The sequence below is a fragment of the Artibeus jamaicensis genome, unplaced genomic scaffold, assembly GCF_021234435.1.
Source record: "Artibeus jamaicensis isolate MK-2021 breed Jamaican fruit bat unplaced genomic scaffold, CSHL_Jam_final contig_76, whole genome shotgun sequence".
Taxonomy (NCBI): Eukaryota; Metazoa; Chordata; class Mammalia; order Chiroptera; family Phyllostomidae; genus Artibeus; species Artibeus jamaicensis.
In genome coordinates this window covers 24,328,163-24,341,737 of record NW_026521954.1, presented here as the reverse complement: position 1 = coordinate 24,341,737, position 13,575 = coordinate 24,328,163, and the positions used below count along the sequence as shown (strand labels likewise).

At 56.2% G+C, this 13,575-nt stretch overlaps 1 protein-coding gene across 7 annotated transcripts in view; it reads right to left on the bottom strand.

Moving 5' to 3' along the window:
* Positions 1 to 13,575, bottom strand: part of STK32B (serine/threonine kinase 32B) — a 204,760-nt gene that overhangs the window by 176,373 nt on the left and 14,812 nt on the right. For 4 of the 7 annotated variants that reach the window (XR_008392861.1, XM_053672492.1, XM_053672493.1 and 1 more), the window contains exon 1: positions 1,243 to 1,386. The exons of 2 other annotated variants lie outside the window; for them this stretch is intronic. Coding sequence is in view for 3 of the 5 variants with exons in the window: in XM_053672492.1 (XP_053528467.1) it covers positions 1,243 to 1,294 (52 nt within the window). In the remaining 2 variants the exon portion in view is untranslated. Of the gene's footprint in view, positions 1 to 1,242; positions 1,705 to 13,575 lie in introns of those variants that run through there. One more of the 7 variants, XM_053672495.1, reaches the window with a different exon arrangement.

The following is a 13,575-nucleotide window of genomic DNA, read 5'->3' as shown; positions in this document are numbered from 1 at the left end:
GAATTCTTCCTGGGACACACGAGAGCCTCCACCCTCTCCCTGTCCTCCTCTCCTCTGTCAGCTCCTGGATGCCCCCCCACCTGTGCTCCACCCGGAAGGACCAGGAGGAAGGGCTTGGGCCTCATCAGTCCCCCGGCCCCTGCCCTGGCCCCGCCCACTGTTCTCATCGCCAGTGCTGGTCACTGACTATTAGGTGCCTCTGGACCAGAAACTCCTTCAAGAAAGAACCGCATGGGCCTGACTCAACTGTCTTGGGTGGCAGGACAGCACCAAGATGCCGTCTGGGCCAACAAGCAACCAACCCCCACCACCACCCGGGCACACGGGCCCAGGGGCAGACTGTCCCGCCTCAAAGCCAGCTCTGCCCCTTCGGAGCCGTCACCAGGACACGGCGTTTCCTCAACTATAAAATGGAAGGAGAGAAGTCCAGAGCTCCCAGGCCCGAGTGGCCACAGGAGGCTCCCGCGCTGGGCCTGGTGCTGGGGAGGTGCTCAGTAGGCTTAGCTGTCCCTTGGGGCCCGCCACGGAGACAACGCACGCTGAGAGGAACAGAAGCCACGCCGCGGTGCAACCGCTTTCATGTGGTTGCCAGAGGTTCAGCTGCCGGCAACCGCGCAGAAGAGCAGGTGGTGCCATAATCCAATCTCACAGGCGACAAAACTGGGTTTCAGGGAGATTAAGTAAGTTACCCACGGACACAGAGCACTGGAAATGGGGTTCTGCTAGTCCAAATACCTGGCTCTAGCGCTCCGGGACGCAAGGCCCCCCTTGGCCCTGGAGTTCAGAGGCCGTGAGACAGCACGCACCACCCCACCCCGCCTTCCTCGGAGCCACAGAGTTCAACCACGAGAAGTTTCCCTCGGCCGCCCTGGGCGGTGAGGCTGGCAGCAGCGTGGAAGCGGCGCTGCACGAGGCGCACGCATTGTGGACACACATGGTGGGCACACCCGCGCCCAGGCCGCCTCCTTCGGCCTCATGCAGGCGCCGCCGGAGACCTGGCTCCCCGGGACCAGCGCCCAGGCCGGCGGGACTTGCCTCCGCAGGCCACACCTCCCTTCTGCTCCCGAATCAAGGTCTCGGGTTCCCCTCTCCGAACCTGCCACCCCCCTTATGGCCCCGACAAGCAGGGGCTGCCGGGGTGGAGGCCCCGTGCCTGGGGCCCGGGCACAGCGTGGAGATAAAAGGGGGACCCGGCCGAGGCCCAAATGTGGCGCGCGGTGGCCGAGCCCCTCGCCTTCTTACCTTCCTCGTTCTCGTCAAAGGCGGCGGGCTTGTGGGAGTGGTTCCCGCCCATATTCCGCCGCCGCGACCGCCGCCGCTACATGCCCGGCCGGGGGATGCGGGTGCTCCGTGCTCGGTGCGGAGTGAGGGGTGCCGGGTGCGCTGTGAGGGTTGCAGGACTCGGGGTGCGGGGCGAGTGCCCAGCCCAGGCTGCAGCCGTGCGCGGAGCCGTAGGGGGCCGAGCGCCGCGCTAGGGCGGGGATCGTGGTCGCTGCGCCCCCTTCTCCTGAGTCCCCCTCCTCTGGGGCGCCCCCCGGGCTGCGCTCTCCAGTCCACCGCGCCCTGTGCTCCCAGGTGCCCTGGGGCTGCGCTCTCTGGTCCACCGCGCCCGCCCGGGAACTTGTGGGCTCCCTCCCGTGCCGTGCCGGGGCCACGGAGCAAGCTTCTCACCAGCTGCAGCGAGCGGGAGGATGGAGGCGGCAAGGGCGGAGGAGGAGGGAAGGAGGAAAAGGGCGGGGGCTGCACGGAGGTGGCGCCGCGGAGGGCGAGCTCAGCTCGGGGACAGCCCGGACGAGGGGGCGTGGCACGCTCGGTGTGGGAGCTGAGGGGGGCAGCCCGGAGGAGAGGGCACGGAGCGAGCACCGCCTTCCCGCCACACCCACCCTAGCGGAGAGCAGGGTCAGCCGCAAGGACTTGAGATTCTGGCCTCGGAACCTCCCTCCATGCAGTAAGCGATATGTAAGCACCTACTGTGTGCCGCGTCCCCCTACAGGCCCCATCCCCAACCGTCCTGCCAAGTGCCTCATTTCCATGGTCAGAAAAAATCAGTGCCCCCCATTTCAGAGCCAGGCAGAGGGAGTTCAGAGGTACAGGGGCTCCAGGGTCTGGAGTCAGTCCTCCCTGGCTGCGGGGAGCCCCCACTACGCCCCGCGGGGCCTCCTTGCCCATTCGGGCTGAGACCTGCTCAGCAAGGTTTTTCCCCTTCACGTGTGTTCTAATGAATTAACACAGGTCTAGACCTTTTAGGGGCCAGCCTGGCCCCTTCATTGTACATGGGGAAACTGAGGCCCCGAAGAGACCGTTGCCTGCACCACACCATCAAACCATTCTCTGCAGCACTCGCTGCTGGGCGTCAGCCTCTGGATCCGCTCCCCCCCCCCTTCGGAGTCTGATTAAGGGGCGGTGCGCCTACAGGTTGGTGGGACCCTGGGGACAAGAAGTGGGAAGCCCAGATGGGGGCGAGGGGTACGTGCCAGGGGCAGGGTACTAAAGGCTGGGGTGCAATGGGTACACCCCGAGGCTCATGGGGCCGAGTGGGACGAGCACGGACCCTTAGAGGGCGCTCCCAGAGGGACACACTGGTTAGAGGAGTACACGCAGCCCCGCTCCTGCTGACGGCATCTTCGGCCACAGCCTGCCATCTGCTGGGCGCCTGAAGCCACTGCCCGTACTTTGGAAGAAAGCGTTTCTTTCCCAGCCTGTGTCACCCCATCTCTCTCTCCCTCTCTCCCCTTCTCCCCGGCGTGGGCCGGGGGTTGTCTCTTTATCCAACACAACAGAAATGCCCAGACACATGAAAACACGGAGTCGGCCGCATCCGGGGCAACCAGCTGGAGCTCCTGACAAGCCTCCTTTACAGCCCTGAGTCTCCTACCACTTCCTGTCTGTCCCGCTGCCTTGGAGTTCCTTCCTGCAAAATGGGGAGCTTAATATTAATGGTCAGGGTTGCTGTGAGGATTACGCCAGGTGATATTTATAAAAGCGGGTGACATAACAGTGCCAGGCATATAACACAGGATCAATAAACACTTGCCTCTCATTCTACTAACAAACACGGATGGGCTGGCGCACCCCCCCCCCAGCAACGCACTGACAAGATACCTCAAGAGGCAGGGGGAGGAATAAGTCTGGGCCCTGCTCTGGCCAGGTTTTATCCCACTTTGCTACACTCTAACAGGCCAATGTGGCAAGCTGTTCCAGCCTCAGTTTCTTCATCTGTACAATGGGGATAATAGTACTTCCTTCCCTAGGGTTGTTGGGGGAATAATGAATTAATGTTGGTGCCTGAGACATAATAAGCACAACACAGGCGTTAGTTGGTATCCTCGGTCATGAGCTATTCTGTAAAGGGTGCCATGTGCTCCCAATTCTTCCTTCTCCCCCTGCCCTCACCTGTGCTCGCTGGGGTGAGGGATGGCCCCCTCCCCCACACAATGGATGTGGAGCCGTCGGACTCAGTGTGGCTGATGGGATGTGGGAGGAAGTGACCGTGTGCCTGTTCTAGTGAGTGACGGCCCGCAGAGATGTCACATGTCTTAGCTCCCTTGTGCTTTTCCCATCCATCCCGGGGAGCCCTGGCCCTGGAGCGGCCTCTGTTCCCAGCATGAGAGACACGAGCTGCAGACTGAACCCGCCTGAATCCTAAGCAGAGTTGCAGGCTCATGGGTAAGAAAAATACATGTTCTTGTAAGCCACAGAGATCCGGGAGGGGGTGATTTGTTTCCCAGCATTATCACAGAAACTGCTGACTGATGCACACACCAAATGAACAGTCATATGTGCAGAGACCGTACTTCGATGTGCACTCGGTGCGAGGAATCCCAGGAGGCCGTGGGGACATGGAAGGCACTTGTCCCAGCCCTGAGAGGCAGGAGGGGCAGACGGTCCTCAGAGAAGAGTCCTGAGCACATGTTCCCTTCCCTCCCTTCTTTGCTGGACAAGCATTTCCCCAACACTTACTGTGGGCCAGGCCTGGGCTGGGTGCTGGGCACAGACCCAGTAGGGGATAAGACAGGGTCTGCTTTCATGGAGTTCAAGTTCCGAAGTCTGGTGTGGGATAAGAACAACACTCAAGAATGGGTCGTACCTGCAGGCAACCCCTTCCTGTGCCTCTCCCCATTTACGGACGGCGGGCCAGGCCCTTTCCCTCCAGTGCGTCTCCTGGATCGCCCGTCTGAATCCTCACGACAAACCCGCCAGGTGGGTGTGATCCTCCCTGCACTAAAGGCGACAAAGGCCCAATGACTGAGAAGCGGTGGACCGGAGATTCAACTCCACAAATTACCCATGCGTATCAAATCCAAAGAAAGGACATAGGGAACGGCAGCTACTTCCGGAGCTGTGCAGTCCAGATCATTTTCATTTTATTTTTAAGTGCCTTTGTATTATGTCACATTATTTTAATAATCAGGGAAGAGAGGGATAAATATTTTCACCTTGAAAAAATCTTGCGACAGTGAACTACCCCTGATTTTGCAAGGCGTGTCTCACGTCCATGTTCACAGTTACTGTTTGATCTGAGGGGTGTACTTCCATCAACCCATCTTACAGATGGAGAAAAGGGTTCAGAGGGTCCAGTGGCTTGTCTTTCAGGCCATATTCTTGTGTGTTTCCTATGGCTGCTGTGACAAGTCACCACAAACTTGGTGGCTTTAAACAGCAGAAATATACTCTCGTCCCGTTCTGGAGGCCGGAAGTCTGAAATCAAGGCGTGGGCAGGGTGGGTTCCACCTGGGGGGTCCGAGGGGGAGTCGGTTCCCGGGCTCTTCCAGCTTCTGGTGGCTCCAGGCATTGTTTGGCTTATGGCTGCTTTTTTTGCTTTTCACTTTTTTTTTTTTTTCATAAAAGCAAAAATCCTCCAGATTTCTTTCAGTTAGCAAAACCAGGTAGTACTATGGGGCTTTCATAAAATCAAAGTGGTATTAAACAAACTTTTGAAAAGTGGGGGCTACCTGTACATTGCAAGCAATCAACACATGTTTATACCGACCATGTGGACAGCATAAGAAATGGACCTGATCTTAAAAAGAAACAACAACGACTAGTTCACTCAAGGTCATGTTTAACTGCTCCTGGCGAAAGGCTTTCTCACCGCGCCTGTATCTTGGGTGGGACTCTGGACTGGGGTGACTGGGGGGAGTGAGCAGAAACGGCAACCCCTCTGTGATAAAAGGCGTCTGGAAGCTTCATCGCTGTCTCCGCAGGCTCATGCGAAGTAAGCAACTGCCCCAAGGGTTACGTGAGAGATACGGCTCTAGACTGATGAGAGACCCGTGTGAAACCATACACATAATCAAGAATAACACATGGAAAATGTGCAAGTGTGGTTGCATCCCCCACAGAGGGTCCAGCTTCTCGCTCGTCCTACAGGTGGGTAGCTCCATAAAATGCCGCCAGAAAGAAGCTTCCCGGGGCGCACAGGCAAGGACTGAAACAGAGGACACTCCCTGGACACCTACCTACCAGGCAAAAGAAGACAGGCGAGAACTCCAGTCTCTTCCTGCTGCCTGGGTGGGGGCTGCTGCTTTGGACAGTGGGCAGGTCTCACATTTAATCTGGCTGCCCTAACCTGGGCCGTCCCCCCAGGCTCATTTTCAACCCAAAAGGTCTCCAGGCAAGGAAAGTGGGGTGGCTGGACTGCAAGGTGGCACCTGTTCTTTCTCTGGTCGCCCGAGAGACCAGCCGCGTGTGAAAACCCCCAGAAACCCCAGTCAGGGCCGGAGAGACTGGTCACATCCTGCCCACCGCCCAGTCTGGCTGACGTCCTGCCCAGTTAGCACACCCCCACCCCCACTTCCTACGCCCAGTTGCTGCCGTCCAGCCCCCTGGAGAGAGCGGCTGGGCTTGGTTTCAGCTGCGTTCTAGCTGGAGCCAGGCTCCAGGCTCACAGCCTAACAGAGATCTGTATGGTCTTCTAACTCTGCGCAGAATAGAGGCATGAGTAGAATAAAAGCCAGCTGCTTCTCTGCACTGAGCATGTCTGGCATTCCCGGGAGGTTGGCTGTGGGAACACCATGGAAGTTACAGTCCGGGTCAGTGATTTTCAGCCCATGGAAGAATTTTTAAACCAGGCAGTCAGTCCCCAACTAGTCAGGTGCACTGACCTCTTTCCCCTTAGATTATCAAATTTAAAAAAATGACAGCAGTCAACACAACAGCTGCCGTCTGGTGTGAATGAGTCAAAATTATACCTATTTTTTGTCAGATCAGCAAAAAATGTATTTTTGAGTGTGCCACGGAATTTCAGTCATGAGTTTACATGAGCTGTGAGATGAACGAGGTCGGGAATCACTGGCCTCGGGGGTCTTCCCTGAAACCGATGAGGGGTCTGGCCCACAAGTCTGTGTTCTCAGAGCTCCACGGAGGGACGGAAATAACGACTGGGACCCTCTCCTGACCTGCGCTGTCATGAGCAGAGTCCTGGGGCCTCCAGTCCTGTCGCTGAGAGCACGACCAAGGCTCCACCGGACTTGCACCCGGAGCTGCAGACTGCAGTGGCTGTAACCTCCCGTTTTGTGTGAGGCGACCACGCTGCAGAGGCCGATGTCACTCCCCAGGGCAGGGCGTCTTCCCACCACGCGGTTTTTTGGAGTCAGCTAGATCAGATTTTGTTCTCATGTCCTGTAAGCCTGTTTTATCTAAAACTTGCCTCGGGTTCCCTGATCCGAAATGCCGTCTGCTTGCCCTCCTGTGCAGCGCTGGCCATCGTGAAGGAGGAAAGAAAATGACGGGGTCGAGGTAGCGCACCAAGGCAAGACGCCGGCTGCACACTCCGTTCTGCGGTTGGAAATCGTCTCACTCGGGGAGCAAGTTATTCCGAATGATGAAAAAGGGGCAATTTCAGGAGCAGCCCTTTATTGAGCCCATGTGTGCACGTGTGTGTAGTCTCTCTGGACGAGAAGTCCATAAACTGCTCCTCCTGTGGAGCTCTGCGTTCCCTGGCACCATAAAACCTCCCGGAGGCGCTGCGGGGTTCAGGCGTGGTAGCCCAGCGCGCCTGCGCTCCTCCTTCTCACATGGAAACAGTTTGCAGATCAGCCGCCCCGCGACCTCGGGTCAGGTGACTGTGGAGGGTTCTAGCCGCCAGGTGAGCCAGGCTGGGTCGGGAGGAGGGAAGGCTCCTTCGCTGCTAAAAGCAGCGTCCGTGGAGTGCTCACTGCGTCACCCTCCCCATCCAGGGTTTACAGGGATTCGTCAGGGCTTTAAGGGGGTCGTCATGAACACTCTGAACCTGTACTTGAACTTGTGTGTGTGCGCACAGGTGAGCATGTTTATGGGGAGAAGTTAAAGTCTTCCCCAGTTCCTTCAGAGGCGCCAGGACCACCCCCCCCCCCAAGACAAGGAGTGAGGAGCAGCGACCCAGAGGACAGTCTGGTGCAGAAAATGAGTTCTTCGCTCAGAAACCAGAACCCCGGGCCGCAGGGGCGGAGTTCACTGATTTCCTAAATGCACCAGTGATGAGGCGGAGGGTGTGGCCTAGGAGGCAGGAGGGAGGCCTTAGAAGTTCTACTGCCACGGGCTCACTTTGTGACCTCTGCTAAGCTACTTCCCTTTCCCGGGCCTCAGTTTCCCTTTCTGTAAGTGGAAAGAGCGGAGGAGCTGTGCTCTATGGCAAAGACTGCTACTTGATCTTTGGTATCCATTTGTCCCTTTTTTTGAAAGATAACACTCACACCCCCACTTTTAGCAGAGCACATGACTATGTGACTGGAGACTACCTTCCCAGAATGCTATGCACCCAGTTGTGGCCATGTGACTTAGTTCCAGCCAGTTGGATGTGAGAAGTGATATCTATAGGGCCTGCACTCTCTGTCCAGGTTCCCGTAGGCCTACAGGATAGGGTGAGCCAGCCTCCCCGCACTGGTGAAGACCACACCCTAGGGAGTCACAGACAGAAAAGCAGGTGGAAGGAGCCCCACACAACTCATGCCACAGTGTGCCCTACTGGACTGGGGCGGCCCACCCACCTCTGGACCGTGAAGAGAGAACACAACACTGTTCTAGTTCAACTACTGTATTTTGAACTTGAGGCTTTCTTTGGCTGGGCAGTTTAGCCCTTATTTAACAGCGATCGGATGAATGCCATCCAATATCATCCTCCTCCCCCTCCCACCCCCTGCATCCGGAACAACAGAGGCTCGTAGCAGACATCCAGCAAATGGGCGGGAACGGAGGGATGAACTTGCGAATGGTTTCCCAGTCTGGATACTGTGGGGATGATTCATGAGCCAGAGCGGCTGTGGGTGAGGTCATGTCTAAATGTGCTTCCAAACCTAAGATCCTGTCGTGTTGCTTCTCAGAACCGAGGGTCACTTGGGAGCAGTGCAGCAGTGACTGGCATGTCTCAGCCACGTGTTCACCAAACGAAGGGTGGGGGGAGGTTCTAAGAGACACCCCTCTACCACCCTTCTCAGTTATTCATTCAGTCACTCAACAAACATGTGCTCACCACATGCCGCACACCCGTGGGCACGGAAATAAACTGGTCCTCACGCAGCCAGTGGATGGTGCGCTGGTCAGTAAAGGCATTTTGGGCTGAATGGAGGCTATAACCCGGTGCTGTGGATCGTTGAGTCTTCAGAGTTACCCCGGAGCTGGGCTCTGGGAGAGAACTCTCTTCATCTTTGCTGCCTTTTAACGTGGCCAGGACTTCTTGGTTTGCCTTGGGGAAGCTCGTCTGTGAGAGCCGGTTCTCAGAGTCCTCAGGGTCTCCTCCTCAGTCTTCTCAGTCCACTCCCTACATCTGCAGAGCCACTGGCCTTTGTTAGCCATGAACCTGGGGCTCTGCAGAGGTCAGAGTCCCAGCCGGGGAGCGAAAGGAGCTGGCTATGGTCTGAACCCATCACTGGCCATTGGACCGACCGCCCATTCAGTACCCAGCCATTTAGCCTGCACAAGTCATTGTCTTTCAGTTTCTTCATTTGTAGAACGGGGATCATGTTTCCTGTCTCATCTTACAGCGCTGTGTGAACTCTGACTCAGAGCACCCAGCCGAGGGCCTGCTGCCCACCCACGGCTCCATGCACACGAGCAGAGGCTGATTCCGTAGCATGAGGGCTATTCCTCTTTCCAGAAGTGTTGCCGGCATCTGGTGGACAGAGACCAGGGGTGTTGCTAAAATAGGACAGCCCTCCACCACAAGGAAGTATCTGTCCCAAAATGTCAATTGTGTCAACCCTGGGAGCCCTCACTCTAATCCATTAAAAGTCCAACTTCAGCGTAATACATTCAAACTGCGGCCAGGGAGCTACGGTGTGCAGTGCAAACTGCACCCCTGCCTCGGTGTCTAATGCGTAACTGCAACACAGCATTCCTGGGACTGCAGTTGAAATTCTGGAAGCACTCACCTCCAAATACCAGCAGCACGAGCTCTGGTTTTCCATTCACATGTGCATCGTTGCTGGTAAAACCCGATCCTACCTGCTCGGGTCCCCTTGATTTCAGGACCCCCGGGATCAGGAAGCCTCGCTGTGGCCCAGTCTGGCTGGCCCCTGGAGAGTTCCTGTTCTGAACGCAGGGGTGAGCCCACCGGGGCCCGATCTGCATAGTCAGAACCATGTGGGGCCTGAAATAGGGGAGGAGAAGAGGTGGTGACGATGGCGATCACCAGTTAAGGTGTGACAACTGTAGCACTTTTCAACCACTGTTTATCAAGCACCTACTATGTTCTAGGCACCGTGCTAAGTCCTGGGTATTTTGTGGGGAAAAAAACAAGCAGTCCCTACAATCGTCCCCACACCCAGCTGCTTCCAGATGGCTTTAGCATGTAGTGTTTTATTTACTCAGACCTTTGATAAAGGCAGAAATGGTGTTGGTTACAAGTGAGAAAATGACACCTACCAACAAACGCACAATCAGGAGCAGAGTGACTCCCAGGTCACAGAAGCATGAAAGGAAACTGTTAAAGGGTGTCTGTTAGCTCACACAATCCCTGGGATGCCCGGGGCCTGGTGCAGCCAGGAGCCCGGAGTATACGTCCCACTGAACAGGCTGCAACAGGTCCCATTGCTTCTAGGCACCGGCATGGGAGATACTGACCATCTCTACCCTCCTGCCCCCGAAGGACAGCCCAGGGCTAGATGCCGCACATGCCAACGGGTCACCCAAAACACTGGGAAAGGAAGCATTGCTGAGTGTACTGTCCCCCTTTTCTAACTCCCTCCTCCTTTCTGCCTGATACCCCAAATCCTCCTCCAGCCCCTACCAGGACCGAGAACACTAGTCACCATTTACCCATTCACTGAGCAATCGCTATACGCCGAGTAGAATAAGAAGCATGTTGCAAAAGTCAACACTTTAACCATCCTATAAAGGCTATCTTTCCATTTTGCATATGCGAGCAGTGAGTGTCAGGGGCTGATTTATCTGGTCCCCTCCTCCGTGAACCTGCATCGAGACCCCCTGGGAGGCGGGCCCCGCTGGGCGCTGGGATGAAGGACACAGGCGGTGCTCACAGTGCATGATGGAACGAAGGCGCTGGCCCTGGAATCCCGCAGCATGCCCTGCGAGGCCGTGGGCTCCAAATGTCACGTGCTCCCTGTGCATTAAATGCCTCCCCAGGGGGGCCTATAAATGGGGGCGGGCGTTTTCAGACGACTGTGCAGGTGCTTCTGGGATTCCGTAATCAAATCTATATCTCACCATAAAGGCGCATTTTTGGCAGCATTTGAAGGAGCTCACTGATGGCTGGTAGGGGGGCAGCAGACACCAGCAGGGGGGAAGTGTGCCCTGCCTCTTGCTGTGGTCTCACTGCAGGGCTCTGGGCCAGCGCTGCCATGAAAACGTGCCCAGAACCAGTGTCGGACGGTGGAGCCTGGCAAAGAACCCAAGACCGACATAGAATCCGCTGAAGGAGGATGAGGACGAGGACAGCTTTATTTCTCCTCTTTTTGAAAGATAAAAACCAAGCAGGGAAATGTGAAGATTTCTCTGTAAAACACCAGACATGTGCACAACAGGCAAAGCTGTTTTTAAATGTGCAGATCAATTTTTGCAAAGGCATCAGGCACAAAAAAAAAGAGAAAAAAAATCACGCCTCCAGTAGTAAGATGAGAAAGCTGTGGCGGGAGCCCCGTGGGAAGGCAGAGCTTGTGAACGCCATGGGTGACGTGGGTGTGTCCTGCCATTCATTCCTCAAATGCTCAGAGGAGGGGGCATGTGGAGTATTCCCGGCGTCAGTCACTGTGCGGCGTGCTCAGAATCCAGCTGAGAATGACAGAGAAGACGCTCAGAAGGAGAAACAGCAAACAAACAAAGATGTATGACTGCCGTCGGGACAGGGACTTGCAGGAGTCCACGGGAGGACACAGCAGCGGGCTGCGCGTCTCGTCCGGGGTCCGAACACGCCTTGTCAGGGAAGGGACGAGCCTGGCAGCAGTGGGGCTCTGAGCAGGGAGCGGTGGCCCAGTCCAGGGACAGCGAGGTCAGAAACCCAGGCGCCAGAGGGGAAATGGTGCATATGATGCCCACGTATAAAGGATTATTATTGTTACCGTGCAATCAGTGAGAAAGACTTGGTTAATTTCCACACTTTTCCGGTTCATGTTCTAAAGACTAAGTGCGAAGTTGTAAGAAACAGAGTTGCTACTTCACAAATTTCTGCTGAGCAAATGAATAAGCAACTAAGTAACAGGCCCCACCCCCTCCTCCGGGTGGGGGTGGAGTTAGGAAGAGCCAGGTAACATTGTGTGGAACCCACTGTGTGCGGACCAGCCTGGACCTGGCTGCGATATTCTTCTATCTCCTTATTCCCTTCGTTTTGACACGGTTCGATGGGAAAATGCTATATTGTGCTTCGGGGGTCTTCTGACTCCCACCCGACGGTGAATTTAGCTCGATTCAGGAAACTCCGCAGCCCTTTGGAAAGTCTGTGTAAGTGAACACAGCCATGTGAGAGTCAGAGCACCCGGTGGGCCAGGCCCGCCGTGAAGGTGTCTCTGGGACATTCGCACCACAAAGAGCACTGGCTGGGCCATCAGCAAGACCCAGGGCTCACTGCCAGTCTGCCCATCAGCAGCAGTGTGACCCTGGCAGGAGGGGTGTCCCCTTTGAGCCTAAGAGCGCCCGGTGTGAGAGGGACTGATCCTAATCTCTGAAGCTGTTCCGAGACAGGTGAGCCCATGTGCTTGACAAATGTTCCCTTGCACCTTACCTTCCTTCCAGGCCCTGGGCGAGCCCCACTTCCGAAACTAGGGCCTCCTCGGGAAGGAAAAAAGGAACCACGCAGAGATAAAGAAAAAAAATATGGAGGTCACACTTAGCGCAGCTTACCGTGCCAAGCCGTGTGGAGAGGCTGAGCCAGGTTTCGACACGGATTCGGAAGAGGCTGAGCGGCTTCCTGCCCTGGGCGAGGGCCTGCTCCCCAGCCCAAAACACTCCCGGCACTTCCCAAGGGAGGAGGCCCAGACTTGGCAGGAGCCGGAGCCCCTTGCATCAGACGGGAGGCGGGCTTGGGGGACGGGGCCCTGCTGGGCACCTGTGTGAAGTGCGTGTGCTGGGCGCTGGGCTCCAAGTGGCCGTCATAGCAAGAAAGGCAAGGCAGCTGGGGCATCGTGTACCTGCTCGTGCCGCTGACCCACTCTGTCCTACTGGGTCCTGAGTGCTGGGCTGGTTCCTGGGGACAGAGGTGGCAGGCCCCAGCCCCACGGCCCACACCGAGCCCCTCAGGGGCCAGTGTGTAGGTGTGTGTTGGGGGCTGAGGCAAGAAGCTGTGTTTCTGGGGCTGGAAGTCACAGTTAATAATAAAAGCCAACCCACAATTCTTATTCATCCCAGCACTGGCCAATCTAAGGGCTTCGCATAATGACTGTCTAATCCCCTCTCCGTCCTGGGTGGGGGTCGTGGCGTTGTTTCCGTCTTACAGACGTGGAAACAGAGAAAGTCACAGCAAGAAAGGCGCAGAGCTGCATGTGAGCCCCGAGCCTGGCTCTCTGGTGTGGGTTTAAGTCCCCAGGTCCAGCTGGCCCCTCAAGAAAAGCAGAACAGAGGGTGCCAGGGGCCGGGGGAGGGGCGCTGGGGAGTCAGTGTTTCATGGGGACAGAGCTTTGGTTTGGGAAGATGGTGGGGACCATCGCACAGTGATGTGAATGCACCTAAATTCACTAAACTGGACACTTAAAAAACGGCAAAAAATTTATCTTATGTGTATTTTACCACAATAAAATAATTCTTCTGCAGGCACAGGGCAGTAATAGCGCCAGAAACGCCTGTCGCATTGCACAAGAAACAGATCATATTTCGTTATGAGAGTGATTGTCAAAGGGGTGGCTCGGGTGGTTGGAGTGACGTCCCGCACACCCAAAGGTTATGGGTTTGATTCCCAGTCAGGGCACGTGCCGAGGTTGAGGGTTCAGTCCCCTGTTGGGGTGTGTGCAAGAGGCAACGGATCGACGATTCTCTCTCACCTCAGTGTCTCTCTCCCTCTCTCTCTCCTTCCCCTCTGTAAAGTCAACGAGCAAGTCCTCGGATGAGGATAAAAAAGTGATCAGCGAAGAAGGAAACGCGGTACAGATTTTTCATAGATCAGGAGCCATAACTGGCTGATTGTTTCATTTCCCAGAGAGAAAAGAGACCCCG